We start from the raw sequence: 27,676 nt of genomic DNA, 5'->3' as shown, positions 1-27,676 counted from the left end.
AGTTCATGTATTCATGGGCAGTAAAATATATCCTTTCAAACAGAAACATGTAATAATCCTTTGTCCATGTGATGCTGCCTTACAGAGGTCTGTAATAGCTATATCCTAAATTACCAGCCCCATCCACACCTCACAAAAAACTCAACTGCTTGTGATAGCATGCAACAAATAATGGCATGCATGGTTAACCTGCATATTCTGTAATGCAGCTAAACCCATGAAAAATAAAGTTAACCAGGCAGCATCTCTTCCAACATGCAATATGTGATCACAGAGGGCAGTTCAGGCACTGATATTACTTTGTCAAAACAGCAGGCAATGAAAGGAACCAACATTTCCATTGTCAGACATGCAGACAGATCAATCAGCTAAGTATGTTAAGAACCCACATATAGTACATGAAATAAATAAGTGCTTCCTTATTATTGCTCATTACATGAGGCATCTTTCCACATCTATATTAAGGGGGCTTTCATGCATAATTGTCTAGACAAGCTACACACTTCCATGAATACAGCCTTAGTAGCTGATATAGACATCCCTACCACATACATTTTAACAAACAGGCACACTTAGATTGTGGCAGCTGTGCATAGTCTCAGCATGCTTTTGTCATCATAATCAGAATCATGGTTTGGCAGTGTATAATTTTCAGTGTCAATTATGGTCCTTCACTTGCAGCACATCATTTCAAGCCTTTAACTGATAAAAAAATTGGATGAAGTTTAAGTACAATGGTGGTACCCAAACACTTGCACTCTAATGCTGAAAGCAAGCCAAATAGGTGTACATCAGAATGACGCAGCTCCAACTGAACAGAGGAATACGAACCTGCATTCCAATACATCAGACCATGGTCATATGGCCTTAATTACATTGGCATCCAGAAACTCCTTCCTTTCTCAGGCTTTGAGCACGAACCACCTAACCAATCCCAAGACATGATGCCACACAACCCATTCCTACTTACCGCTTTAGGATCCAGCTTGGAGACAGTATCACTAGACTAGTGGGTACCAGACCTTCTTCACATAAAGAACTGATTACCTTTCCTCGGTCCAGAAACCAGTATTGTGTCCCCCATCCACGAACAATACCTCTTGGTCACGTAAGGGCGTGAACGCGGGCGTAGCTGTTCAGTACCGTTGCCAGGTGCGGGCAGAACCGGACAGAACGAAATCTCCGAAAATGACAGCAAAAGTCTCTAGAAATATCTGGCGTTTACCATTTCCCTCCAAGTCTCCAGCTTCAAGAATAGGACTCATGTAAATCGACTCATGAGTTCATCTACTCGGAACAGCTCCTCTGCTTAAATCCACTACGAAGTGGACGTACACAGAATGGCGCTCTTGTGTAATTCGACTCGGATCTGAGTTTATTTATGCGCTCAGCTCACTCATAGACGCTCTGTTGTGTTAGTCCACTTCTGAAGTAGGTTTGCACAAACGTGGCTTCAGGAGTAAGTCGACTCAGATCTGAGTGGATTTACACAGGAGCGCCATTTTGTGTATATACACTCCGATGTGGATTTAAACGGACAAGCTGTTCCTTGCAGACGCAGTCATAATGTGACATGCACAGAGCCGCCATTCTGTGCGATTTTACCCGCGAGTGAATTTCAGCAGACGAGCTGTTCTGTGTAGGTGCACTCATGACGTGACACACAAAGAAGCGCTTTTCGGTGTAATTCCGCTGGCGAGTGGATATAAGCAGAGAAGGTGTTGTACGAATGATGTACGAATGGTGCAACATACACATAAGCGTTATTCCGTGTCATTCCGCTCGCGCGTGGATTTAAGCAGATGAGATGTGCTCTGTAGATGCACTAATGGTGTCACACACACACACACACACACACACACACACACACACACACACACACACACACACACACACACACACACACACACACACACACACACACACACACACACACACACACACACACACACACCCACACACACCACACACCACACCACACACACACACACACACACCACACACACACACACACACACACACACACACACACACACACACACACACACACACTCACACACTCACACACACACACACACACATGCGTGAATTGCATGGTGACGTGATATGTACCGAAGACAGAGCGCATGCAACGGGACGAACTGGCGAACTAACCTGTGACTTATCGCAGTCTCAATAAAAATTTGATTCAAACCAACAAGTAGATGCGCAAAAAATTAGAAAATTTGCTTCTTGCTATTTTTGCTATTTGCCCATGTGTATGTATCGTTGCAACAGGATGCACGCGGTGTGCAACATGGTCTACAATTTTTGTGCATCGTTAAAACATTTTCTTCATGGCTTTTTAAGTTACTCTCGGTCCTTGCGAGAGGAATGAAAATGACCCTGGAGCCCTATGGCTCACCGTTTGGCCGTAAATCATTCTTCTGCGACTTTTTGCAACAATTTGGAAAGTTTGCCTTCGCGATCTTAAATGCCTAATGATAACACTGTAGGTAGGTTAGGAGCGCTGTCTGGATTTGCTAGGCAGTAAACTGTTCTTGCGACATTCTGCAACTTTTGCAACATTTTCAAAAATTATCTTGTAAGTGCTTTGGTGCCTTGCAAGACCATTGAAAGAAGTCTGAGGACACTTCCTTCATTTCGATGCTAGGAATATCCTCATATGCTCAGGTAATCTGGCCGTCTTGCAATGGAAACTGCGCTCGGTAATGTGTGACACACCGTGCTCCTTCAGACCATATACGTGTGAGGCTGGACAATTTCGTGTGAGACACGTAGGTACCTTACTGCTCGAGATGGAAGGAGAGGTTGAGGTAAGGGACATACTGATATCGCGAAGAGTCCGTGGAATGGTTCCTCCCCCACTACACCCGTTTGACACGACTTGGGTTCCGAACGCCCTGTCAGGCATCTCGTCTGCTCCCCCAGTCTGCCTTCGGTTTTAATATTAGCTGACCTTACCTGCAATTTTAATTTGTCTATCCCTACCATGTGCTGAGCTGAAGTTGTTTTCACTGGTCCTTATAACCTATTAACTTGCTTGCAATTTCATGAGTTCGCCCCCACTCCTTACCATCATGGACTGCATTCATTCGTCATATCACTAATCAACTTCGGCCCCACAACTTTGCCCACCCCCTCCGGTGGCACACAGAGTCGGGTGAAGTATTGTTGCCTAATACACTGCCAAATTTAGGGTTTCAGGAAGCTTGAAAATCACATTTGCAATGTTCAGCTCTCCTCATCTCGGCAAGTCTGGCTCTTTCACGCGTGGCGTTCAGCCTCATTCGAGTGAGGTGCAAAAGCATACAACTAAACGTCTCTTCTGCCAGTACAGGAAGCTCTGATCTGATATGATCTTATCTCATCTGGATGTGAAAGCATATATATTGTAAGCACATCACTGGCTGGGCGCGTCAGGCTTCGGGCGGGTCCGCGGACCTAGACGAGTGGCTGTCCGATTGACAGCGAGCACCCCTTTGGAGGCCTTGGAGTCGTCAGGAGGTGACGTCATTTTACGTTTGCGCTCGCCATAGTTGTGGCACTTAAGTGCCGTTAGATGTTTGCCAAAATTGTTTTCTTTCGATATCATACATTTTGCGTAGATTTGTGAACGCCAGGTTTGATGTCGATTTGTCGGAGTTTGTTGATCACATAGCCTCCAAAATGCTTCGTCTGATGTAAGCACTTGTTTCATTGCTGAGATTTTGGTACTCGTTTTCGAGCTGAAATTTCTTGGAACCAAGTCACCTCCTCTTGGTGGTGACTTGGTGGCAATGACGGTAGCTTCGAACACGTCTGTGGCCAGCCTGCACTAGGGCGATACCGTCGGAAGGCGTGAATGGAAGGAAGATATTGAAGACCCCGCGCACGTTGACTGTAGATTGAAATGGAGTCAGCAAGTTGCATGAGCTTGTCTAATCCATGTTCGCCTGGAGATGTTCAACGTTGCATTGGAACCGATTGGCGATAAAGCTTGCCTAGAAAAGTGTTGAACATGCGCACTGCAAGTCTGAGCAGCCTAATCCAATGCGGTGATTCTATCCCACCACGCGGTTAATGTATCCTCGCCCGGAGTTCCCATGCGGCAAGCATATCCTTGATTCCCACAGTCGTTTTGGGTTAATTCCGGTAGATCTAGGGTCTTGCAATTGCCATGTGTAACAATTCCTGAACTCAAAACACGATGGTGCTAACCCTAATATTTTTGGGATGAGAACATTGAAAGTGATCTTTGGAAAATCATACGTGATTTAAGAAATGCTCCTCTGGGCTGGGAAAACACGCTTTGGAATATTGAATAGCTCTGTAGGTAAAATGCAGGAATGCCTGAAAAACCTTCATTATGTTTCCGCCCAAAAAATGTGGGGGGAGGGGAGAGGGGCGAAATCGACAAACAGATATGAAGTTGTGCCCACGTTCATGCCTGTGCATCCTACGTTTTGAAGGCAATTAGGTACATTGACTGAAGCTAGTACTGTGACAATACCACCCAGCTGGTTGACTTGCGGTACAAATGTGAGGTGTGGGACGTCCAGACGAGTATTTCTTTGTTAGTAAATTTGAAGTAGCTCATGTTGGGGCTAAATTATCACCAAAAACTTTGCTTTTGCGTAATATTGCGGGAAAGCATTTTGACCAAGTGACAACTGACCCGCCACCCAAGTGACGGGCATTCATTTGGTCACCCGAGCTCATACTGAAAAACTTCCATTGCGGTGGCGTGAACGCAGCAGCACTTCAGTTTCTTCCCGCAATACAGGTATTTCTGCGCCACAAACACTGCCTCATTAATGCCTTAGCCGTGCTGGAGGAAACCATTTATTGCAGCCTCTGTGAACACAACAAATAAACGTTATGCCATCTGCAGCCAGTACAAGGTCACATCATTGACCTAATAGGTCAATGGGTCACATAATTTAAAGCAACTGTTTTCATATTTCCTTATAATTGATAGCATAACTAAAGCTCTTTGAAAAAATTCCATGGCCTAACAAAGCGCACGATAATTGTCATTGGAATTCATTCAGTGAAACCAGAAAACCTGCACATAGCTGGCGTGGGTGGATGGAACAGGTAGTGACATTAGGCAGCATAATTGCGCAGAGTTCCAAGAAAAATAATAGTACAGCATGGTAAGCAGGTGGATGAAATATTATCAGCAAAATAACGATGAGCAATATTTGCTTTCAACATAGCTCGTATGAAAATATCAAAGCCGTATTTTTGCGGGCAGCCTTAGTTGTGCAGGTACACTTAACTTCGTAAGAAGCACGGACAGCACGTATTACAGTTACCATAATACACCTTAGTGAACAGAAGGTACAAAAGGGAAAACAGATTCAAAACGAATTTGTCAAAGCTTTCTTCAGGAATACCAAAAATTGGTGAAGAGTCCATTAAAAAGACCACGAATCGAATATCTGTGCCCCAGGAAAGGAAACATGTAAACCAAAATGAACTTCTTCCAAAAATTTTGAACAGCATGCGCTAGATTTATAACAAATTAACTGGGCGACGTTCGATCTGTCGTCATTACCTTTGTGAACACCAATCACGGCCCAGTATTAGCCCAAAGTCACTTCACGTGACAACTAAGTCACGTGGGCTGTGACATCACGCGCGGGCTGACGGTGGTGCCAGGATTCTTTTGTCATCCCGTCGGGATAGAGATAAGGCGCTATCAGATTGCAAAATCCCTCTGACTAAAGTGGGAGTTTGACTTGGTAGTTCTTTGGTTGACGAGTACGTTAGGTGGGGATGGGGCGGGATCACTTGTCCCTAATTTCGGGGGAAATGCGACGCAAGATACATAAGAAAGGAATTGAAGCGCCAAGAGTAGCCATGAGAAGGTGAGTGACAGCGATTGGTGTGGTGTGTGGTTGCGTTGCCAAGTAAATCAATAGCGTTATAAGAAAATATTGAACTAAATTGGAAATGAGAATAGGTTCTTAACGTACGGGTGGGATAGATGATGATAATACCGAAACAGAAGCCGCACTTCCAAACACCACTTTCTACGTAGCGTGTCGTGGTTGGTGGTAAGCCAGACTTAGTGTATGGACTGAGGTAAAAGGTAGCAGAAGAAGGTAAAGTAAGCTACGAGGCCGAGATGAGGCGGGGGTGCTCATTTTGGAGGAAATACGACGTGGTATAGACAAAGGGTGCATTCAACTGACAAGAAAAAACATGCAAAGGTGAGTGACGGCGATTGGTGTGGTTTGTGATTTTCTGGTTGCGTGCTCCTGTAAATTATTAGCATATAAGTAAACACTTGAAATCAGAAGGGATGAAACTGAAATGAATTGGAAATGGGAAGAAGCACTCAAGCCACGGATGGGATAGATGGTGGTTACACCGGAGAAGAAGCCGTTAACTTCCAAAGACCCCCTTCTCGGCAGCACGTCATGGTCGGCGGTGAGCTAGAGTTAATGTCTGGTCTAAAGTAGTTAAAAGGTAAAGGAAAAGGAAAAGCAAAGCTAACAGTTCGAAAGCAGATTCCACCTTAAAACGAGACAGAATGATATTACAAAATTGATTGCCGTTGTTGTAAACATGGAAAATAATAGAAAACCAACACAGCCACTTTGTTGCAGAAAAAGTCAAAACCTTTAAACGGATGTTTTTTGGTGTGAAACAAGAGCCAATAGGAACCTCAGTGTATGTACAAAGCGGAACGATTTCACTTCCAGGCTTGCACTTTTTGGACAAAAGGTCATATTTTTGGACACGCTTCCAGGTTTGTTGTATGTAACTCAAAGCCTTTCAGCATTAGAACGTATCGGTCACACCATCGCATGGGCCAGGCAATTCTGCTACTAAACATGTGTAATACAACAACATTGGTATGATTTAAGAATGACGGATTTTTGGGACGTAGAATGGTCTGAGCTCACATCTCTAGAAACCAATTAAAATACAACACTGATTTTGCATGCAAACGATGTACAACGATTTTACAAATTGTTGACTATGTTCTTGTTTACCGGATGATGAGAAAAAAATTGACCATGACGATTTTTGAAAAAGTCAGAATTTTGGAAACTGACATATTTGGGATACGACAGTCATCGTCATTTAGTGTGTGTATGAAGTGGTCAGTGTTTCTGTGCATGTACGCAGTTTCTAGAGCAAATGCGAATTTTAGCACGGGTTCTGAAGGTGTTTCAAATAGCTACCAAACTATGCAGGTGAGAAAATTAAGGTACACTATCGTATTGGCCGTCCAATTACTCGCACCATTACACCATAGCATTAGGCATACACCTTACAACTACGCGTCCAATGGCGCATAATACAACGAGATCCTACGAAGCTGAAAATGAACCATTTTCGGTCCGCGAAAACTTCAAGACTTGTCCCGAAACCCAGTACGCTCCATGACAGATTCCACTTGCAAACGATACACAATGATGTTAAAAGCATTAATTACCATTGTTGTAAAAAACAGGAATACAAATTTCACCACGGCCACTTTGTTGCGGAAAATGCCAAATCTTGAAGCGGATATTTTTGTATGAAATGAGAGCCCGTGAAAACTTCAGCGTGTGTACGAAGGGGGATTTTATGTCTAAGTTAACGCTTTTTAGACGAAATGTCAATTTTGGACGTGATTCCAGGTATTTTTGTATGAAACTCAAAATGCAAAAAATGCAAAATGCAAAAAAATGCACTATACAGATTCCGTCACACCATCGCATGGGCCAGGCAATTCTGCGTCTGAGCGCTTATATTGCAACGATATCGGCGTGATTTGAAAATGGCCGATTTTTGGGGAGTAAAATGGTCCAAGCTCATGTCTTTCAAACCAATTTGAATGGAACGCTTAATCTACCTGAAAACGGTGTGCAACGATGTTAAAAGTTGCTGACTACATTCTTCTTCACCGCGTGATGAGAAACAAATTGACCATGTGGTTGTTTTCCAAAAAAGGGAAAATTTTGAAAATGATGTTTTTGCTTTTGTATAATGAGAGGTCATGGTGTGTTCAGGGTGTGTATGAAGCGGTGACTGTTACTGTGCATGTTAAAAGTTTTTAGATGAAATTCAAATTTTAGCGCGTTATCTGAAATCTTTTTAACAACTCCAAAACTATGCCAGTGCGAAAATCCAAAATACACGATCGTATTGGCCGTGGAATTACGCGTTCAGTCACGTATAATATATTGAGATTCCACGAAGTTGAAGATGGACCATTTTGGTACGCGCAAAGTCCAGTGTTTTGTCTTGGAACCCAACTAAATTCGAAAGCAGATTCCACTTGCGAACGATACACAATGATGTTAGAAACATTCATTGCCGTTGTAGTAAACATGGAAAAGAACACAAATTTCACGACCGCCACCTTGTTGCGGAAAAGGTAAAAATCTTGAAAGGGATGTTTTTTGGCTTGAAAGGACAACTACTAATAACTTCAGCGTGCATACGAAGCTGGGGATTTTATGTCCAGGTTTACGCTTTGTAGGGAAAATGGCAAGTTTTGGACATGATTTTACGTCTGCTGCATGTAACTAAAAAACTTTCATCATTCCACAGTTTCGGTCACACCATTGCACGGGCGAGGCAATTCTGTGTCTGAACAGGTATGATGCAGGGACATTGGTATGATTTGAACATGGCCGACTTTTGGGACTTAAAAATGGTCTAAGCTCATATCTCTCGATCCAATTACAATAGAAAGCTGATTTTACTTCCTACCATTTACAACGACCTCAAAAGTTGTTGACCACATACTTGTTCATCGGGTGATAACAGATTTGACCATAACGATTTTTGGGGAAACAATGAATAGTTTAAAAGTAAAATTGTTTGGTCCAAAACGAACGTGGTCTATTTAGTGTGTGCATGAGGCGGCAAGTCTTCCTTAGCATGTGAACAGTTTTCGAGGACTTGCAAATTTTAGCGCGTCCTCTGAAGTTTTTGCAAATAGCTCTAAAACTATCAAAGTGAGAAAATTTCCAATTACACCATCGTATTGAGCTTGCAATTACGTGTTAAACGACGTATAATACAATAAGATTCTAGGAAGCTAAAAATGAGTCATTTTTGGTCCGCGCAAATGTCAAGGTTTTGTCTCCGAAACCACCTGCGTTCGAAAGCAGATTCCACTTAACGATAACGATAAACATTGATGTTAGAAACATTCATTGCCATTGTTGTAAGCATGGAAAATAACACACATTTTACCACGGCCACCTTGTTGCGGAAAAATTGATAATATTGAAACGGAAGTTTGTTGGTGTACAATTAGAGCCAATAGTGGCTTCATGGTGTGCACGAATTGGGACGAGTTTATATCCAGGTTTACGCTTTTTATACGAAAAGGCAATTTTGGGGCATGATCCCATGTCTGTTTTAGGTTACTAAAAACCTTTCAGCATTAGACAGTTTCGGTCACACCATCGCATGGGCCTGGCAAAGTCTGCATCTAAAGATGTATATTGCAACGACATTGGTATGGTTTAGGAATGACCGATTTTTTGGACTTGAAATGGTCTAAGACCATAACCCTCGAACCAATTAAAATAAATCGCTGATTTTGCTTGCAAACGATGCATAACGTTGCTTTAAGGTGTTCGCTACATTCTTGTTCACCGAGTGATGAGAAAAAATTTGACCATGACGACATTGTTGAAAAGAGTCATAAGCCTGGAAAGGATGTATTTTTTGGTAAAAAGTGAAAGGTCGTAATACATTCAGTGTATATATGAAGCGGCAAGTGGTTCTATGCATGCAATCAGTTTTTAGATCAATTCCAAATTTTAATGCGTCCTCTGAAAGCTTTTTTCAAATAGCTTCAAAACTATGGGAATGAGAAATTTTGAAGGCAAACCACCGCATTGGCCTTGCGTCCACGCGTCTATTGACTTATAGTACAATGAGATTCCACGACTTTGAAAATGGACTATTTTGGATTCGCGCAAACTTCCAAGTTGGCCTGGCCCCCGGAAACCAAACGGAAACCTCGCAAACTGGCCTCGGAAACCAGGTAAGTTCGAAAAGAGATTTATTTGCGAACGGTACACAATGATGGTAAGAAGCAATTATTGTCATTATTATAAACATGGAAAGCAATCGAAATTTCACCACGGGCAGTTTGTGGTGGAAAAAGTCAAAATCTTGGAACGGATGTTTTTTGGTGTGCTATGAGAGCCAATAATAACTTAAACGTGTGTACGAAGCGGAATGATTTTATGTCCAGGTTTACTCTTTTTAGACAAGATGGCAATTTTTGGACATGATTCCAGGTTTGTTGTATGCCACTCAAAACCTTTCAGCATTAAACAGTTCCGGTCACATCATCGCAGGGGCCAAGCATTTCTGCGTCTAAACGGTTGTTATGCAACGGCATTGACATGATTTGAAAATGGACGCTTTTTAGGACGCAAAATGGTCTCAGTTAATATCTTTCGAACCACTTAAAACAGAAGGCTGATTTAACTTGCAAACGATGTACACGATGTTACAAGTTGTTGACCACATTCTTGTTACCGGGTGATAGAAAAAAGTTTTGACCACAACCATTTTTTTCAAAAGAGGTGCAAATTTTGAAAATGAGAGCATTTTGTATAAAATGGAACATTGTGCCCATTTAGTGTGTATACAAGCGCTTGCGCGCTTGCTTCGCAGCGCTGATGTAAAAGTTAAATATTTCATTAGGTATCTTTTGCAGCTGGAGTCGGGGTTCTGCGTGTCCTGGTTGCCGAGTCAACGCGCAAAGTGTGAAAAAAAATTGGCCGCACGCCGCGCGCGGTGCTGGCGGTGTCTGGCGGCCGCCGGCGGGAGAAGAGCGCATTTCGCCGGCGCCCCCTGCAGCACTGCCGAACCTATTCCATGGGATCGAGGATTGATCATGAGAGGTGGTGGGTGATTTCTGTACCTTCCATCAACTGTCAGCCTTTTGAATGATGGCAGTACGCACTGCCCTTGCACTAAACAGCACTTCTATTGTATCGAACAGTGAAAAAACAGTCGGTGGCGGCCAAATCAATTTTTCTGGCTCGCGCACACGTGACACTACAATCTATATCACGTGCTTGTCCAGGTCGATTCCCCATCAATGCATTGCTACTCCCGAGTGCGCCCCGTGCCCCGGATGATGCGATGCGGCACAAAACGTGTAGAACTGTGGAAAAGAGCAGAATCCAGCATGCTAAGTAAAAACCGTCCATCATCACGTATCCTGGCATCATCGTCAGCCGGCAGCGTGACATAACAGACTACGTGACTTTGTGGTCATGTCACGTGATGTAGGACGAATACTGGGCCATGATTGGTGCTGGCAAACGTGCTGACGACAGGTCGAACGCGGCCCAACACAGGAGCTATCAAATCGAACTCCCCGCTTCAGTCGGAGGACTTTTTTAATCTGGTACCGCCTTCTCTCCATGCTGACGGGCTCACAGGGTCTCCTGGCACCATCGTCAGCTGGCGCGTGACGCAGCATGCCACTTGACTTTGTGGTCACGTGTCGTGACGTAGGTCGAATACCAGGCCGTGATTAGTGCTGATAAACGTGCTGACGACAAATCCAATCGCGGCCCAGGCCGCACTGTTCGATCTGTCGTCAGCACGTTTGTGAGCTGAAATACGTGACGTTATGCGTGCTGACGGCGCGTTTCGATGTGTGGGTTGAGGAGAAAGTTTACAAACTTTACTTTCTCTTCTTTCTTTACCTTTTTACTTCAGCCCACACCCTAACTCTGGCCTACCGCAGACATACTACGTACGGAGTGGTGTTTGAAAGCGTGGCTTCTCCTCTGCTATTACCATCATGTGTACCGTCCATATGTTGAATGCTTCTTTCCACCTCCAATTCATTTCAATTTAATCCCTCCCATTCAAGTGTTTACTTGTAACGCTGTTAATTTGCAGGCAACGTTACCACACACAACACCGAGCATTGTCACTCACCTTTTTCATGGATGCTCTTTGGCATTTTAAGTCCCTCCTGATCTATCTCACCTCGCATTTCTCCCAGAACCAAAGACAAGTAAGAGGCCCCCACCCCCACGTAAAGCACTCGCCAACGTAGAGCTACCAAATCAAGCTCCCGCTTAAAACGCGCACGGGCGGCCGGCTAGATACCCTTTGCTCGGGTGTGGGGGCTCAGTTTGACCCCACTGAGATCTCGGGACCTAAGAAAGCTAGAGACACCAAATTTACAGGGTGTCTTGACCTGTACGTGAACTCACTTAGGTCAAAATTTAAGCTTCCTAGGTTATGCTCTTCAGGTAAAAAGGGTCCAACAATGTCAAATTCCAGGTTGGTCTCCGAAGCGCCCCCCGAACCTACGCAACTGTTTGTAAGCAAAAAATCACATTCTCATTCAAGATCAGTGGCGTTGTTTGACCTTCTGAAGGCCAAAGTTACCAAAATCATGCAAGATTGCTTTGAGTTTTGCATTTGACTGAACGACAAAGATAACGCTAGGCAGTATGTTCCTAAAACAAAACGTTGACCTGGGTCATTTTAGGTCAGTGACCTATTTCTAACCTCTAAGAAGTCCATGGAAAGATGTATAATGGGTTCCCGCCATCAGCAAATTCGAAATGAGCGCCAGAAACTATACCATGCAGCAAGCCCTAGAGTAGCAAAACAGGTTGGTTTGACCTTGGTATGACCTTATACCTGACCTTAAGTCGATATACTTTGCTCATTTAACTGCTGTGCTGCCTACGAAAGCATCCCAGAGATGTATGGCTTGGTCTAACACTCCGTTGTTATATCAGATTGAAGGATTCCCTAGAAATTGCCTTCGCTGAAACCATGGCCGACTTTGACCTGCCATAGGTCAGTGACCTTGCAATGTACACCTATATTTGTAACGCCAAACGATCCGCTATTCAATTGTCTACAGGCTATTGCAAAATGTGGCGCGGCTGCGCCGGGACGTCCGGAAACAATTCCGGGAAAACCTTCGCAGGTCAATTTAAACCCCCTACCCCACTCGAGCGCGTGCTACCGCTAACACTTGGCGCAAACACATTATTATTCTGGAATACCCTGGGAAATCCGGCAAATTAATTTCCTTGCATGCGTGGATATGCCCGGTACCCTTGTAACCCAGATGTAATATTCATTTTTGCCTGGTGTCAGTGGTCTTAGCTGTGGCATCCCAATGTCAACCCTATCTTCAGGTTCACCAGCGTCTGCAGCAGGTAGAGCGCCGGCTTACAGCCCTGCGCGGCGTACTGGCTCTCGAACGGCATGGCCGCCAGCACGGCGTCCACGGTCATAGGCCCCACAGCGGCCGCAACCGCACGCCGCTGCGCGTTCGAAACGCCTGCCGCCATGGGTCATGTGGAAAGCGAGACCCTGGCAGTGCCAACACTGCAACGGTATCTAACCGTCACTGTGCCGTAAACGGAAGCAAAAAATGCTTACCTGTCAATGCTTTCGTTGTTTTCATCACAAGTTTCAGCGAGAAGCAAATCCACAACAAAACTGCACGTATGATCTTATGAACATGCCCCCACCCCAGAAAAAGAAAAAAAATACTTGTGGCAAAACGAATTATTCATTCTACTGCAAAACATCAAGTGGCTGCAAAAGCACTCACTTGATTCTATACGGCGCTCGCTGGTCTCCAATAATTCCAGGCAGGTACAGTGGCAGACAAGCCATCAACGCATCTACAAATGCCTTCATGATATGGCGTACAAAACACTTCATTACACAAACGCAGCAGCTCACACTGGCGCGCCCATCATCAGTGTGTACAACTAAAAACAAATCCAGTTCAATAATCAAGCAACCATTTAGCCTTTTCTAATTCGCACCGGAGAGCCCATTCGCATAAATTCAACAAAACATCCAGAAAACACACACTGCTTTGTAAAGGGAACAACAAGTAACTGGTGTTCAGCTGCTCAGCACAAACAACGCAGACCTACGAGAGCAGGTCCCGAGCAGCGCCAGTTCCAGCACTGCATGGTGACCTGACCGCGCCCCCGCCGCCGGACCTGCTCAGCCGTCCTTCAGGTTCACCAGCGTCCGTAGGTGGTAGAGCGCCAGCTTACAGCCCTGCGCGGCGGTACTGGGCGACAAAGATTACGCTGGGCAGCATGCCCCTAAAACAAAATGTCGACCCGGGTCTTCTCAGGTTTTCTCTTAGGTCGATGACCTTTTCTGACCTCAAAGAAGTCAATGGAAAATGTATAATGTGGTTCGTGCTGTCAATAAATTCGAAATGAAGCACCACAAGTTGTCCCATACATCAAGCCCTAGAGTAATAAATTGACGGGTTGGTAGTGACCTTGGTCTTGAACTTCATACCTGACCTTGGGTCAACGTAATTTGCTCATTCAACATTTGTGGTGCGTAAGAAAGCACCTCAGAGATGTAGGGCTTCGTTAAACACTCCGTCATTGCATCAGATTGGACAATTCCCTAGCAAACTGCTTTCACCAAAACCATGGCCGGACTGTGACCTGCCATAGCCCAACGATATTACAAGGAACATCTAAATTTTTTATGTCAACGATCCACTATTCAATTATCTACTGCATGCAAATTTGGCGCGCCTACATCGCGCCGTTCGGAAACCATTCTGGAAAAACCTTCCGGGGGATCAATTTAACCCCACCCGAGCGCGTGGTAAGTGTTTTTTAAATCTGGTAGCGCTTTCTCCTCATGCTAACAGACTGGCAAAAATCCTGACATCGTAACGCCCTCGAGCCTGTTAATACTGGTTCTTACTAAGAGGGGAGCCATGTTTAGTACCGATTTGTGCTAAAACTGGCGGAATTTAGCACGCATAGATCTTAAGGTATCGCATCCCGCGGCGTGACGTCCAGCACAAGTGATCGCTTAGTTACTTGACTTGACGTTTGGGCGAACGCCGGGCTGTGATGTTGCTGACAAACGTGCCGACGATAGATCGAACGCGGCCCCAGTTAGTCTGTTACAAATCTAGCGCATGTGGCTCAAAACTCTTGACAGGTCACATGTTTTCTTTGCTGAGGCGCTGGCGTTCGATTCGTGTGCTGTGTCGTGGAGTCTGCCAATTTTGTGTGCATTAGAAAGCGCTGACAACGTTGTTTTGTAAATTACTTTTCTCTTTTCCTTTTGTGCCTTTGCTTCACTGAGGGGCATTATGGTAAGCCTCATGTGTGTTGTCCATGTTTCTCACGGAATTAAGCGTACTTGCAAAATTATAGGTAACCCCAAAGTATACTTCTGACATTTTCGTGCCAGCTATATAATAGCTATACTTAGTACTTTGCACAGCTATGTGGCCCAATGTAACTACCTGCTCAAACTCACTGTGCTGGCCTATGGGACATTTACAGAGGGTTTCTGGTTGTACTGGATGAATTCCCAGAGTGACAATTATCATGCACTTTTGTAAGGCCCTGAAAATTAAAAAATTAGTCATGCAACAAATTGCGAGAAATAACAAAGTTGCTTTGAAGCATGTGGCCTTGTATTGGCTGCAGGTGACATAACATATAGTTTTGGATTAACAGAGGCTGGATCAAATAGTTCCCTCCAGTACAGCAAAGGCATTAATGAGGTGTGTTTGTGGGATAGAAATACCTGTCTTGCAGAAAGAAACCCAACACCTAATGACAACAAAGCTATGTTAAGCTATTGCCCAGCATCATATAACATCCTCAGGCTATTAGATTTTGAGTACTCTTATTTGTTGCTTTTCATATTGATATGTGTGAGCAGATTGCCACAAATTAGTGTATCATTTGTAACAGCTATTGATGAGCAGCTAAGATTTTTTGATTGATTGTGGCCTATTGCACCATTTTTTTTTAAATCCTTAGAATGGCATTCATGCATGGGCATCAATTTATCCCTTGTTTATCTCAAATTTATGATCTGCATGCTGCCATCCCAGATCAGGATATAATGTTACCTCTATCTCTACCAGACAGCACGGCCTTGAGAATTAACTTGCCACATATTGCTACAGCACATCTGCTTCAGGTCTGGGGTTAACAACCAGTGGCCAGTCTCTGGCCAGCATGCTGGCCAAGAGCAGGTAGCCAATGCTAGGGAAACTACTTGGCTTGGCCATAAGGCCTAGATGGAGCAATGTCATGAGCAAACACCCAACAGGCAGGGTTGGTTCTTTGTAATTGGCCAGGCTTATAAATATTGACATGTTAGCATGTGTATGGGGTATTTGTTGAGCAGTAGGTATCTCAAGGTTTTTGTGTTGTTTGCTCAATTTTGTACTGCTCTCTTTTATAAGAATGAATCCTGTTTTCTATGGTTTTATCACTATTTGGCAAGCACCACAAAGTAAAGTTGTACATAAATTGATAAATGACCAATCTGAGACAAAAATGGCCAGTTAATAGGATGGGCCATTTTGGACAGATTTTGGTGAATCAGTTAAATGAATGATTTAATTAAAACCAGGCTTTTAAGCCAGGCAGACTAGGTATCTTCAAAACCACTGCAGATTCATCACTGCTCATGGTGGGGACAGGAAATTGCATGCTGGTTAGTGCTGCTACACTGGCTGCTACATTGAGCAGAGCTGCTGTATTCACCCTACTACAATGGGGGTTATTTAGTGAGCCTAGATGGCCAGTTGAATACCCTTTACTTGGGTGGTGAGTAAATCTGATGCCCATGAGATCTCAAAAAGTACATGAGTTGGAGGCATATGATGTACAATTTTTGTTTGGCATTTGAACTTAGTAGTATGAAAACATGAGTTTTCTGGGACATAACATTTGGTTCAAAGAAGGTCAAACAAGGTCAAATTCAATATTCATACTCAGCTTGCCCCAGACCTCATGCAACCACCTTAAACCTAGATACCTGCTCTAAGCAAAAGGTCATTGGTGTTCATTTAAGTCAGTGACCCCCTAAGACCTTAAGAAGGTCAAAGATGCTGAAAGGTTTTGATTTTTTAGTCAACTAAGAATAATGAATTATGCTAGGCAGTAGCACCCTTAAAGCAAAATGTTAATCTTGGTAATTCTGTGTCAGTGACCTACTCTGATGTCCAAGAACTCCATGGGTGATTTTGAGGTCCTTGTGGTTGGTACTTTCAAAATGAGCATCAGAAACTACATACAGGATAATCTGGAGTAAAGAAGCCACTTGGCTTTGACCTCTACCTGATCTTCAAACATGAACCTAGGTCAATAAAATTTGTTGTAATTCCAAATTTGATTGTTTTATTGCCCAGGAAACTATCTCAGAAACATATTGTTTCATCTTACACCATGCTGTTGCATCAGATCAAACAGTTCCATAGAAGTTGCCTTTGCCAACATCCACAGCCAAATTTTGACATTCCATAGATCAGTAATCATACAAGGTGCATCTATTTTTTATATCAAAAGACCCACTATTCAATTGCCTACAGCTATGCAAAGTTTGGTGCGGCTTCGCCGTGCCGTTCGGAAATTATTTTTAAAAACAGTCAGGGGTCAAATTTACCCCCACCCGAGCGCGTGCTAAAGGGCGGTTAGGAAGGGGCTAATTCCGTTTTGTTGATTGCTAAGTGAATGATTTTTGATGCGATTAAGTTGATGTTACGAAAATATACAGTCACATTACGTTTTATGACCATACCATACAAAATTCGAAATTAGATCGCATAAAACTGAAACAAAATAACCATGATATTTGCAATACATTATAATAGGATGGGGGACATAACTCTTTGTTTTGTTTAATGTGTGATGACTTGTTCATTTTTTGATCACACACGTGATTTGACACAAACTTGGTGCTACAGTTTCTTGAGAAGTTAATCAGGTAATAGCTGCCCATAAGAATACAGTTTTTGATGACTTATTTGGTGCTAGGCAAACCTTTGGTTGGTGTTAATTTAAGTGCAAAGAAAGTAGCAAAGGCCCAAAAGCCTACCAAAAACTCCCAGACCCACAGCATTTCTGTTTTTTTAACAATCCTGGATAAACCTGTTGCAAAACCTGTAACTAATCGTGCCGACAATGTGTCAGTAACGTCACACTTGCCAGCAGCATTGACCAGCAGAAGCAGAAGTGAAAGGGATTTGGGCGCGGCCCACTGGGTGCTGGAGGTTTTGTGCTTGCAAAGATACGTGACGTACGTCGTCACGCCCTTCTATGAACACCAGCAGCTGCATTGGCCATAGTAGCCCTCAGGATTCCATTGCGTAACTGGGGTCCAGCCCGAGCCCCACGGAGAGTCCAAAGTGCTAACCACTTGGTCATTCACCCTGACAGCGGGATAGCCCACTGGGAGGAATGGCTCAAAGGATGCATTAGTTCATGCATGCCTGGGGCTGGGTAATGAATGCGTGGTTGAATAGTCAAATATGCTGGAAAGTTTTCCTGTAACTTGAATGGATAAGATTCCCATTAAGCATATTCATGCCATGTATGGTATGACTTGCATGCTACTGGTCTAAGCTGCTCATGCTGATAAGTGCCTCTGGCTACCTAGTGGATTATTGAATCCACAGGTTGTGTTGAACATGACTGAAGATGACAGCAAAGGAGCCTATAACAGCTGCAGAAGCTGTCAGAAAGTGTGTACCAAGTGGCCTAAGTGGTTTTGTGCTGTCTTTGTCTGTGCACCCAGTTTCTGTAAAGACAACGTAACTGTGATCAAATGAAATACGCAGCTTCGCACCTCGTGACGTTATCTTCGACACTGCTACGCTGCCGTGCATTTTGACGCAGCACATCAACCTCCCTTTGTTGCTTCTCGCAACGTCAACAGACGCCCCAGTCGGGAGTGCCGGACAGCGGTCTTCCAAGCCAGCAGAAGCATTCCAGCCTGCTGGGTTTTCATCCCAGGCCCAACCCCAGGAAGGCTGTTGCGGGTAAATTAACCTCGTGCTGAGCCTGTTAGAATGCATGATATGTTTAACTGCATGGGTTTGCATGCTACTTTGCATAGTTTGGATGTGTGCCATTTACACCATTCAAGTGTGTAAATATTTCAGTGGAAGACCTTGATCTTCATCAGGAGCTCACTGGTCTCACCAGTCTCATAGAACGTGACTTTTCCGGCCGCTTTAAGTTAGTTTTGGCTTTGGCCGGTAGAAGTCCGCGATCCTTACGCGTGAACAATGGGTAAACTACATGGCTGTGGTGGGCCTCTGTGGCGGATGACAGGCGAGCCGTTTGTGTTAGTTGCCAACTGACTTTCCTAGACCGATCGGTGTCAACGATGCATCCACTCGGGAATTCGTGCCCGGTGGTTAAACAGTCTGGGGCCTTGCCTGCGGTGACGGCGGTGGCACTGCCAGTTGGACAAGAGCCCGTTGAACTGAGATTTGAGCCCTTCAAACTGATAAACATATAAAATATTGCAAGTTATGGTACCACATGTTACGTCGTTTTCTCTTGTCACAATAATTTAATTTTGTCTTGCTCCTGTTGAATAAACATCTCAGATACTTTATTATCCCATACCCTATGCATATCTGAAGCCAGATTTGTATCTGTCTATCTGTTTGCATGCCCATTGCCCTGCGTTGTTTGCTTCATAGAGTGGGTACTGTACTGTACTGCACTGTACTGCGTTTTCCTGGATTTTTGCGAAACTATGTTTTGAGTGCTTGCATCAATGAAGTGGATCTGCTGAATGTGCACTTGCCCCTTGCTGAATTGTTTACTCATGCTATAATTGGAATGTCTGTTGTCCAAGGCTTGCAGTAGTAATGATAATTTTCCAAGACGGTAGCATTTCCACCCACCCCTGTTCTTCCATAATGTCGAGGATGCATTTCTCAATAAAGGTTGGTACTGATGTTTGGATACCAAACGAATAGATGGCGCTCTGGTGAGCGATCCTGACCTGTGAATAGCGCGCGGGATGGCTGTATGTGCGGGATTCCCAGCGCTGACGTCGTGCCTTGCGCGCAGAGCGCTGGTCGGATCGCCTCTGACCTGTGAATAGCGCGCGGGGTGGCTGTGTGTACGGGGTGCCCAGCGCTGACGTCGTGCCGTGCGCGCAGAGCGCTGGTCGGATCGCCTCTCGCCTGTACGAGCTGCGGACCTACAGTCTGCGGATGGACCAGATGCGCCACTTTCTGGCCGGCACCGAGACGTTGTTCCACCTGCGCACCCAGCACTCGCCGCTGATCGGCTACTGGACCGCCGAGCTGGGCGGCCTGAACCAGGTGGTGCACGTCTGGGAATACGGTGAGGCACGGCACCCCGTCAGGAGGTCAGAGTGGGGCATGGCACCCCGCCGGGAGGTCGCCATTGAGGCACGGCACCCCGCCGGGAGGTCACCATTGAGGCACGGCACCCCGCCGGGAGGTCACCAGTGAGGCACGGCACCCCGCCGGAAATCAGGTGAGTAGGCACCCCGCCGGGAGGCCACCAGTGAGGCACGGCACCCCGCCGAGGTCAGATGGGGCATGGCATCCCGCCGGGAGGTCATGATGGCACGGCACTCCGCCGGGAGGTCGTGATGGGGCACGGCACTCCGGTGGAAGGCCACCAGTGAAACACGGCACAAGTGCATATTGCCGTTTTCTTCTGCTGTGTACCGTTTGTCGTCCCCAGTGTCGGCTTTTTGCCCGCCCCCAGTCGGTGGCCGGGCCACCATCCCACTCTCGCGCAACCGGCTCCCAGAGCTGAGACAGGACCTTGTCCCGTGTAACGGTGACACGGCTCGCCCTCGCTGCCCAGATGACCTGTCCCACCGGGCGGCGGTGCGTGCCAACTGGCCGCCGACGAGGAGTGGACACAAAAATACGTGACACCTGTCCTGAGCCCGGCCCTCGTGGCGCAAGACAACTTCCTCATGCGTCCGCTGGATGGCACCACCGTCAGTATGCCGACTGATACTGGTGAGAAATCGCGCTATGGGCGCTGCTTGTGATAATGGGCCTGAACTTCAAGTTTGACGCACATCGGGCGAAGGTGTAACCGCGAGCCGGGGCCTCATGTTTTCCATAGGGCGGGTATGATTTTAGTAGTGGTTATTATGCTCCGCTCTGACTAACCATTTACTTACTTTAGTTACGAACGATTGTGTCGTTTCCAACTGAGTTAGGTGTGCTGTACTGGTATGGCGTGTCCTCACCACCCGCTGTGGTTCTCTGTCTCTCGGAGGCTTAAAATGGCACGCACAACCACTTGTTACCGACCTTTTGACGCCAACTAGACATGCCGATTGCTTCTCCACGACTCCACCGGCCTGGCCATCTTGGGTTGTCCGGTATGTGCCTTAACTCAGAGACCGGCAATGCGGCAGAGTTGTGCCCTGTACACCACGGCCAGTATGCCAACTCTAGTGTGCGCGGCCGAGGTCTTGCCGCCGCACCGTGCGCACGCCGGGCTGTGCCCTCGTCGGCCTTTACGCCCTGCGCGAGCGTTCAGTGACGGGCGGCGGGTCCCCGCCGTCGGTGCTCTCCGTAGCGCAGACCGGCCCGCGAGCGTTCAGTGACGGGCGGGCGGGTCTCGCCGTCGATGCTCTCCGTAGCGCAGACCGGCCCTGCGCGAGCGTCAGTGACGGGCGGGCGGGTCTCGCCGTCGATGCTCCGTGCGCAGACCGGCCCTGCGCGCGCCGCCGACGCTAACCGCCGCGCCCCCCCCCCGCAGGCGTAACGGAGCTACAGCAGCTGGAGCTGCGCGGCCCGCCGGGGCGCTGGCAGCAGCTGCTGCGTGCCCTGGCGGAGGACGCCGGCTCAGCGGCGCCGCTGGTCGGCTGCTTCGTGTCGCTGGTGGGGCCGATGCACGGAGCCGTGCTGCTGCGCCACCACCGGTCAGGACGCGCTGCTGCAGGCTGGGGAAGACGCGCGCCTCGACCGCCTGTGAGTCCGACTTCGACCATCGGCTCTCTGCAATACATGCCTGCATCGGCAAAGAGAGCGCGGTAGTAATGCTCGATTCCCTGCGCATGGTCAAGCCGATGCCGGAATTTGTGCACCTTGGTGCGGTCGAAGGCCACGTTTGTGCCAGATCCCAGATCATCATGCATGCCAGCCATCCTTCAGAGGACTTCGGTAAGTTTCTGGGACGTGTTTCTGCGTCGCCGCTGTGGCGGCGGCTGGCGGGGCCGCCGTCGAGGGGACGCGGCAGCCGGCGGTCTGTACCGGCACCGCGATCGCTGATGGCGTCTTGTCATGTTTCAGACCAGCAGCTCATGGAGCACGTGCGAACGGGCCACAGCAAGCTGCTGCTGCCGCTCAAGGTGTCGCCGATCCAGTGAGGCGGCTCGCCGAACGGCGTCAGGACCTGAAGGCGCCCCCGCCGGGCTGCCTGCCGACACCACGGCAAGCGTACGGGTGTCAACCGTGTATACCTCCTGCGATTAAGATGCTTTTGCTAAGGTGCTATGAATCCTCACCAGCTGTGAGTTGTGTCACATATTCTGCTCATGAAAAACTCAGGCGTATGCAACGTAGCGTAATAGTGCGGGGCTGTGAGTTTTGCTATGTCGGCAGTGGCGCCAAGTAGGATGCACGTGCGTGGGCATTATTTACCAGCCGGCTTCTTAGCTCGCCGGCTGTTTGTACTCAGGGTCGGTGCAATACGGTGTATCGCTTACATGCGCTGGCCGGCGGAGGGTGCATGTGCTGTGCGCGGAGCGCGCCGCGGCGGACGCGCGACGCGCGTGTGATGGGATGACGGCGGTGTGAAGGGATTAACGTCTACAGAGGAACTATGGCTGAAATATACGACGGGGTACGGGACCGGTCGGGCATGCGTATACTGTTAGATGATGGCAGACTGCTGGTGGTGACGTCCTCAGTTCGGGTGAGGCTTGTTTGCGGGCAGCAGCCGACCGCTCGCCTAGCCGGCTTTGGGGAACGACTAGAAGAACGGCATTCCTAAGTATTCGGACGTTGGATCGGTGAGCTGTGGACTAGGAACGCAAACATCCATTCCGTTCGCCATTTGAATATGATGTCAAGCCTACACGAGCTAAATTGCTTTCTTCCGTTTTTCTTCATCTGTGTTACCTGCGCGTTTGGACCACGCTTCACGCCATTGTCTGGCACGTGGACATCAGTGGCTGAACTTCCTGCCGGTTTATTCCTGCATTAGTCTGCCGCACATTTATTAGGCTGGGTCGAGCGACTGTACAGGATACGTAACCGGCACGCTAACCTGCCTTGAAACTTTCAGTCATAACTAACGTCAGGTTCTGGGGGAGTTTCACGTTCACTTAATACACGAGCCTGTAGAATGCATAACATACCCATCGTCCTTTTTGACAATGCTGGGTTTCGCAGGTTTCACTGGCAGGTTTCACAAGGTCTTAAATATCTTGTAAGGTCGGTTGTTTCGAGAACCCTGCCATCAAATGAAATCGATTTTAATTAATGACAAGGATATGCACGTTCGACACCACACCTAAAAGCGAAACTTGAGCTAAGGCTCGGTAGTTGTGAGGCATCATGGCGCGGTTTAATGCGAAGAAATGAAGCAACCATACGAGCTCGTGTGGAGGCCTGTCGGTCGGGGAACAGCGAACATTCTTCGAACTTTATATTCTTAGGGCAGTGATAAGTAGGGCGCATCGCCCAGACTAGTTTGTAATTTCAGGCTTGTCGTTTCTGGTCTACGAGTTCTCGCGGCGCGGATAAAAATGCATAGATTTATACCATTGGTGAAACAAACCAGGCGCTGGTGACAAAGCCGGCGAGGCAGCTGACCGCAGACACGAAAACCGGCCAGCTGCAGCCGACCTGGGTTCGGGGAAAGACCTGGGCGTGTTGCTCCGACGTGCCTGAAAGTGACACCGGCAGTGCCGCTCAAATGAAGTCTGGGTGTCTCAGACGGTGGGTGCCGTCCAGAGCCTATCACCTGTGTCGCCTGTGCGTGCCTCACCACGAGGCACCCGCTCAACAGCGGCCCAGACGTCGGAGCCGACTGCGGCGGGCCTATCACGGTTACCGGGCCTAGATGCCTGGAGTTGGACGTGCCTGTTGCACGCCTCCCACATGGCCGGCGGTGGTAAGGGTGCGCTATCACGCGACTGTCATCTAGCCGTTGACACCTCATTTTGCTTCTATCACGCCACTTCCGACTAGCCAGAAACCCTTTGGTTCCTGAGCTTACCCGCAAACATGTGTGTGTGGGGGTGGGGTGGGGGGAATTGTGGGAGAGTTTGTCATATTCACATTGAAATGCATGACGTCATAACAACGACATTCAAATCCTGCCATTCCATAGGCCACGCGGGGGTCAAGGATAGAAAATTATAATGGTCGAGTCGTTCATATCTGGCATTCGTGAGTCCAGTTTCCAGATATAAGGGTCTTCAGTTGGTGCTCAACGTTGTGCAAGGTACGACGCCGTAAACAATGACGTATCGAGGGGCATATTTACAAAACGAAGGACTTGTGTTGTCTAGAGCATTTCTTCATTCAAAAACTCACCAATGAACGTAGTGAACTTGCTTCTCATATCTAATGCTTGCTTCAGTATCTTTAAATGCGAAACATTTCTTTCAAGGGCTCAACTGAACGATGGATGGGGAGGCAAACCCATCACAAGAGTACAAATCGACACTTGTGCCGCGTATTACATTAGAAACTTATATCAGGAGAGGAAGAAATTTCAGAGTGGTATTGTTTTTTTCGGAGTATTTTCTGGATACACGTGCCTTGTTTTTCAAGTGTTAGTTTTTTTATTTACCCTGCTCAACTCTTTTCAGTAGTAATCACAAGCCCTGCTTGCAATCTTGAGTACTGTCAACATAACCAATGTATGCGCTATCACGTTGCTTAGCCGGTATCTCTTGATATCTGGAAGGCCAATAACCCAGCGTAACAGCTCTGAGCTAATTACAATTTTTCAGGAAGTTGGAGCGGTTTTCAGCTGTGATGACATGCCTGGCCCAGCAGCATTGTCCAAATGCAGTTGACAATAACGACTGCTCGTCTCCTATCAGCATCAACTCATCAAATGCGATGGTGTTTGATGAAAGTGCACAGACTCAACATCGACATTTTATGCTAGGACCGGCCTCCTGCAACAAGACTTCACCGCCCCCGGGATCACGTTCCCGAAAAGCACGCGGAAATCGCAGTGGAAAGTGGATTACGCGGGCATTGTAACGCATTAGCAGCGCACGTGCAGTGCAGTGAGGTGGACAAAGACTTGCCGGGCAGTGTCGACGAGATAGTCGGGAAACAAGCGAAAACCCAGTCACCTTTCTTTACGAGCACGAAGCGAGGTACTACACATGAAAGAGGATCCCGAAATGAAAAAAAATGTTCGTTAAAATATGTCACCGTGGCTTCTCTAGCATAACGACAGAGAGACTGTGCGGACAAGCAGAAAATCTGCCCGGAGTACCGATCAAAACGGTCGGAAAACTTCTTCCAGTCATAACTTTAAGTTGAATGTATGCGCCAAGAAGTACATTCAGAAATGCTGTTTTGGAACAACCGTGTTAACCTTCTGCTTTCGTCCATGGCTACTGACACATTTGGAAAATAATGATATGTTGTTTTGTCGTAACACTGAATGTGCGGAATTTCATTTTCGCAAAAGTGCTGAGCGCCCGTAGAGAAAGCGAACACGCCGTCCCAGTTCTGCCCAACGCTTCTAGTACTCCTTGCTTCAGCTTCCTTGCATGCCACCAACCTCATCAATTTTTGGTTATTGGATGCCAGACAAAGTGGGGCAGAACAAGAAGTGGGGGATCAGTGCAAGGCAAGGATATGTCAATGTATAGTGATGCTATCTAGGAGGTCCAAGATATAGATATTACTAAATTGAAAGCGTGCTACCACAATCTTAATTTAAGTTTTTTAGGTGAGACCTTTATGATATGACACCCACCGAAAACACTTTCACTCGCTACCAGCATCATTGGCTGCGTTTTGTATTCTCATTAGTTCATGACGAGATAGGTATCCTGCACTCCAGCTGGAGTTGCTGGTGCATTTCATTGACCTTTTGCTATTTAATATTGTACTGTTAAGATATTTCCCGCACAAATGTTTCACTCCAATCCTTAGACATGGCCAACGCTGTGACACTGCCTTGTAGCCTATCATGAATACCTTAGCAGACACAATGCATGATACGGTACCCCTGGTAGTTTGAGAAAGGGGGGGGGGGAGCCGTGAGCTGCTGTCTTTTAGCTTCTCCCTGCCTTTGAGTTCAAGGATATGAATGCGTCATATCATCTGACTAAGCACACTCGCAACTACCTTTGATAAAAAGTTATCATTCTCGTATGCCAAGGCGCGGTGCAAGATATCGTGCGCATGAAGTCAGAATTCAGAAAGCAAGCATTCTGCAGTGAGGGCCCGATTTAATGTAACGCGCTTCCCGCAGTATTGAGGTCAGTGACCTAGTGGGCTTTATAAAGAGCAACATGCTAGTTAGTGCACAAAACCGCTAATTCGTGGTGTGTGGGGGCTACTGGGGACTTCGCACAGCTTAGAGCACAAATTCCGCAGCTTAAATACCTGAACGGGACATCACCATTGACAAAATATGACACGCTTGAACGAGCGAGGCTACATCCCTTCTGCGACGACGACCATGGCCGCCGAAGTGGTCGCACTGAAGGCCCCTGCTTCTGCTGGCTGTGATAGGACGCTGTCGGGCGCACTGAAGGATGACACTGTCACGAAGTCGCCTGCGGCTTCCTACGGGGACGTCACCGAGGGGGGGGGGGGCGCTACGATTGTGCAACGAACTCTCGTGTTCGTGGCTTGGCACAGACGAGAGGATTCGAAACGTCTCCAGAGCAGGAGGTCGGCTACTCAAGAGCTCACGAGGACACCGGAAGTAAGTGCGAGCAGACCGTCAGCGAAGCTCGCCATGTGAACACCACGCCGGAGATAGAGCTGAAGAAGAAGAGGAAGAAGGACGTGCACAGAATGGAGGCGGACAAAAAACAAAAAAGGGGAACAACAGGCCGCGACACTCCAAGAAGAGCACAAAACGAAGGCTTCGTCTGCTCCCAGTTTCAGGGTAACGAAATGTTATGTGTGACACATCCTAGCGGTCCGCTGAGCCGTGTGTGTAGTGTGACAGCTGAGCTGTGAATGCAGTGTGACAGCTGAGCTGCGGGTTCAATGTGACAGCTGAGTTAGGGATGCAGTGTGACAGCTGAACCGTAGGTGCACTGTGATAGTTTATGTGGGTGCAGTGTGACGGCTGAGCTGTGGGTGCAGTGTGAAAGCTGAGCTGTGGGTTCGATGTGACAGCTGAGCTGTGGGTGCAGTGTGACAGCTGAGTTAGGAATGCAGTGTGACAGCTGGACCGTAGGTGCAGTGTGACAGCTGAGCTGAGCGTGCAGTGTGACAGCTGAGCTGTTGGTGCACTGTGACATCTGAGCTGCAGGGGCAGTGTGACAGCTGAGCTGTGGATGCAGTATGACAGCTGAGCTGTGGATGCAATGTGACGGCTGAGCCGTAGGTGTAGTGTGATAGCTGAGATGTAGGTGCGGTATGACAGCTGAGCTGTGGGTGCAGTGCAACAGCTAAGCTGTGGGTGCAGTATGACAGTTAAGCCGTCGGTGCAGTGCGACAGTTGAGCTGTGGGTGCAGTATGACGGTTGGGCCGTGGATGCAGTATGACATCTAAGGGTGCAGTGTGACAGTTCAGCTGTGGGTGCAGCATGACAGCTGAGCCGTGGGTGCAGTGTGACGGCTGGGCCGTCGATGCAGCGTGACAGCTGATCCTTCACATTCTCGGCGCCGGCCCTGATTACAGTTGGCACCTCCGCTGACGCCGGCACCGGCCCTGGTCACAGTTGGTACCTCCGCTGACGC

General features: G+C 47.2%; 1 protein-coding gene across 3 annotated transcripts; it reads left to right on the top strand.

Moving 5' to 3' along the window:
* The first annotated feature begins 5,802 nt into the window (after nt 1-5,802).
* On the top strand, nt 5,803-21,571 carry LOC119112245 (protein NipSnap homolog 3B-like). Of its 3 annotated transcripts, none has more exons than XM_037236346.1 (5): nt 5,803-5,855; nt 18,691-18,793; nt 19,934-20,120; nt 20,616-20,776; nt 21,531-21,571. In XM_037236346.1, exons 1-4 carry the CDS (start codon nt 5,848-5,850, stop codon nt 20,684-20,686), a joined length of 369 nt encoding a protein of 122 aa, XP_037092241.1. In that variant the 5' UTR covers nt 5,803-5,847; the 3' UTR covers nt 20,687-20,776; nt 21,531-21,571. The 3 variants fall into 3 exon arrangements, 2 of the variants coding, with proteins under 2 accessions (XP_037092241.1, XP_037092249.1); XR_005095699.1 differs by lacking the exon at nt 5,803-5,855 and adding an exon at nt 15,025-15,103; XM_037236354.1 differs by lacking the exons at nt 5,803-5,855; nt 18,691-18,793 and adding an exon at nt 15,025-15,103.
* The last annotated feature ends 6,105 nt before the right edge of the window (nt 21,572-27,676 follow it).

Source organism: Pollicipes pollicipes, unplaced genomic scaffold, assembly GCF_011947565.3.
Source record: "Pollicipes pollicipes isolate AB1234 unplaced genomic scaffold, Ppol_2.1 Scaffold_2555;HRSCAF=2994_pilon_pilon_pilon, whole genome shotgun sequence".
In the NCBI taxonomy this organism is placed as follows: Eukaryota; Metazoa; Arthropoda; class Thecostraca; order Pollicipedomorpha; family Pollicipedidae; genus Pollicipes; species Pollicipes pollicipes.
The sequence above is the reverse complement of the archived record's forward strand: the minus strand, read 5'-3'. Positions and strand labels throughout refer to the sequence as shown.

Excerpts from the sequence above, each read along its gene's own strand:
- LOC119112245 (XM_037236346.1), top strand. Across the intron at positions 18,794-19,933 it reads CCCCAGGAAGGCTGTTGCGG|AGCGCTGGTCGGATCGCCTC; the intron begins GTAAATTAACCT and ends CCGTGCGCGCAG. Across the intron at positions 20,121-20,615 it reads GGTGCACGTCTGGGAATACG|ATGACCTGTCCCACCGGGCG; the intron begins GTGAGGCACGGC and ends CTCGCTGCCCAG.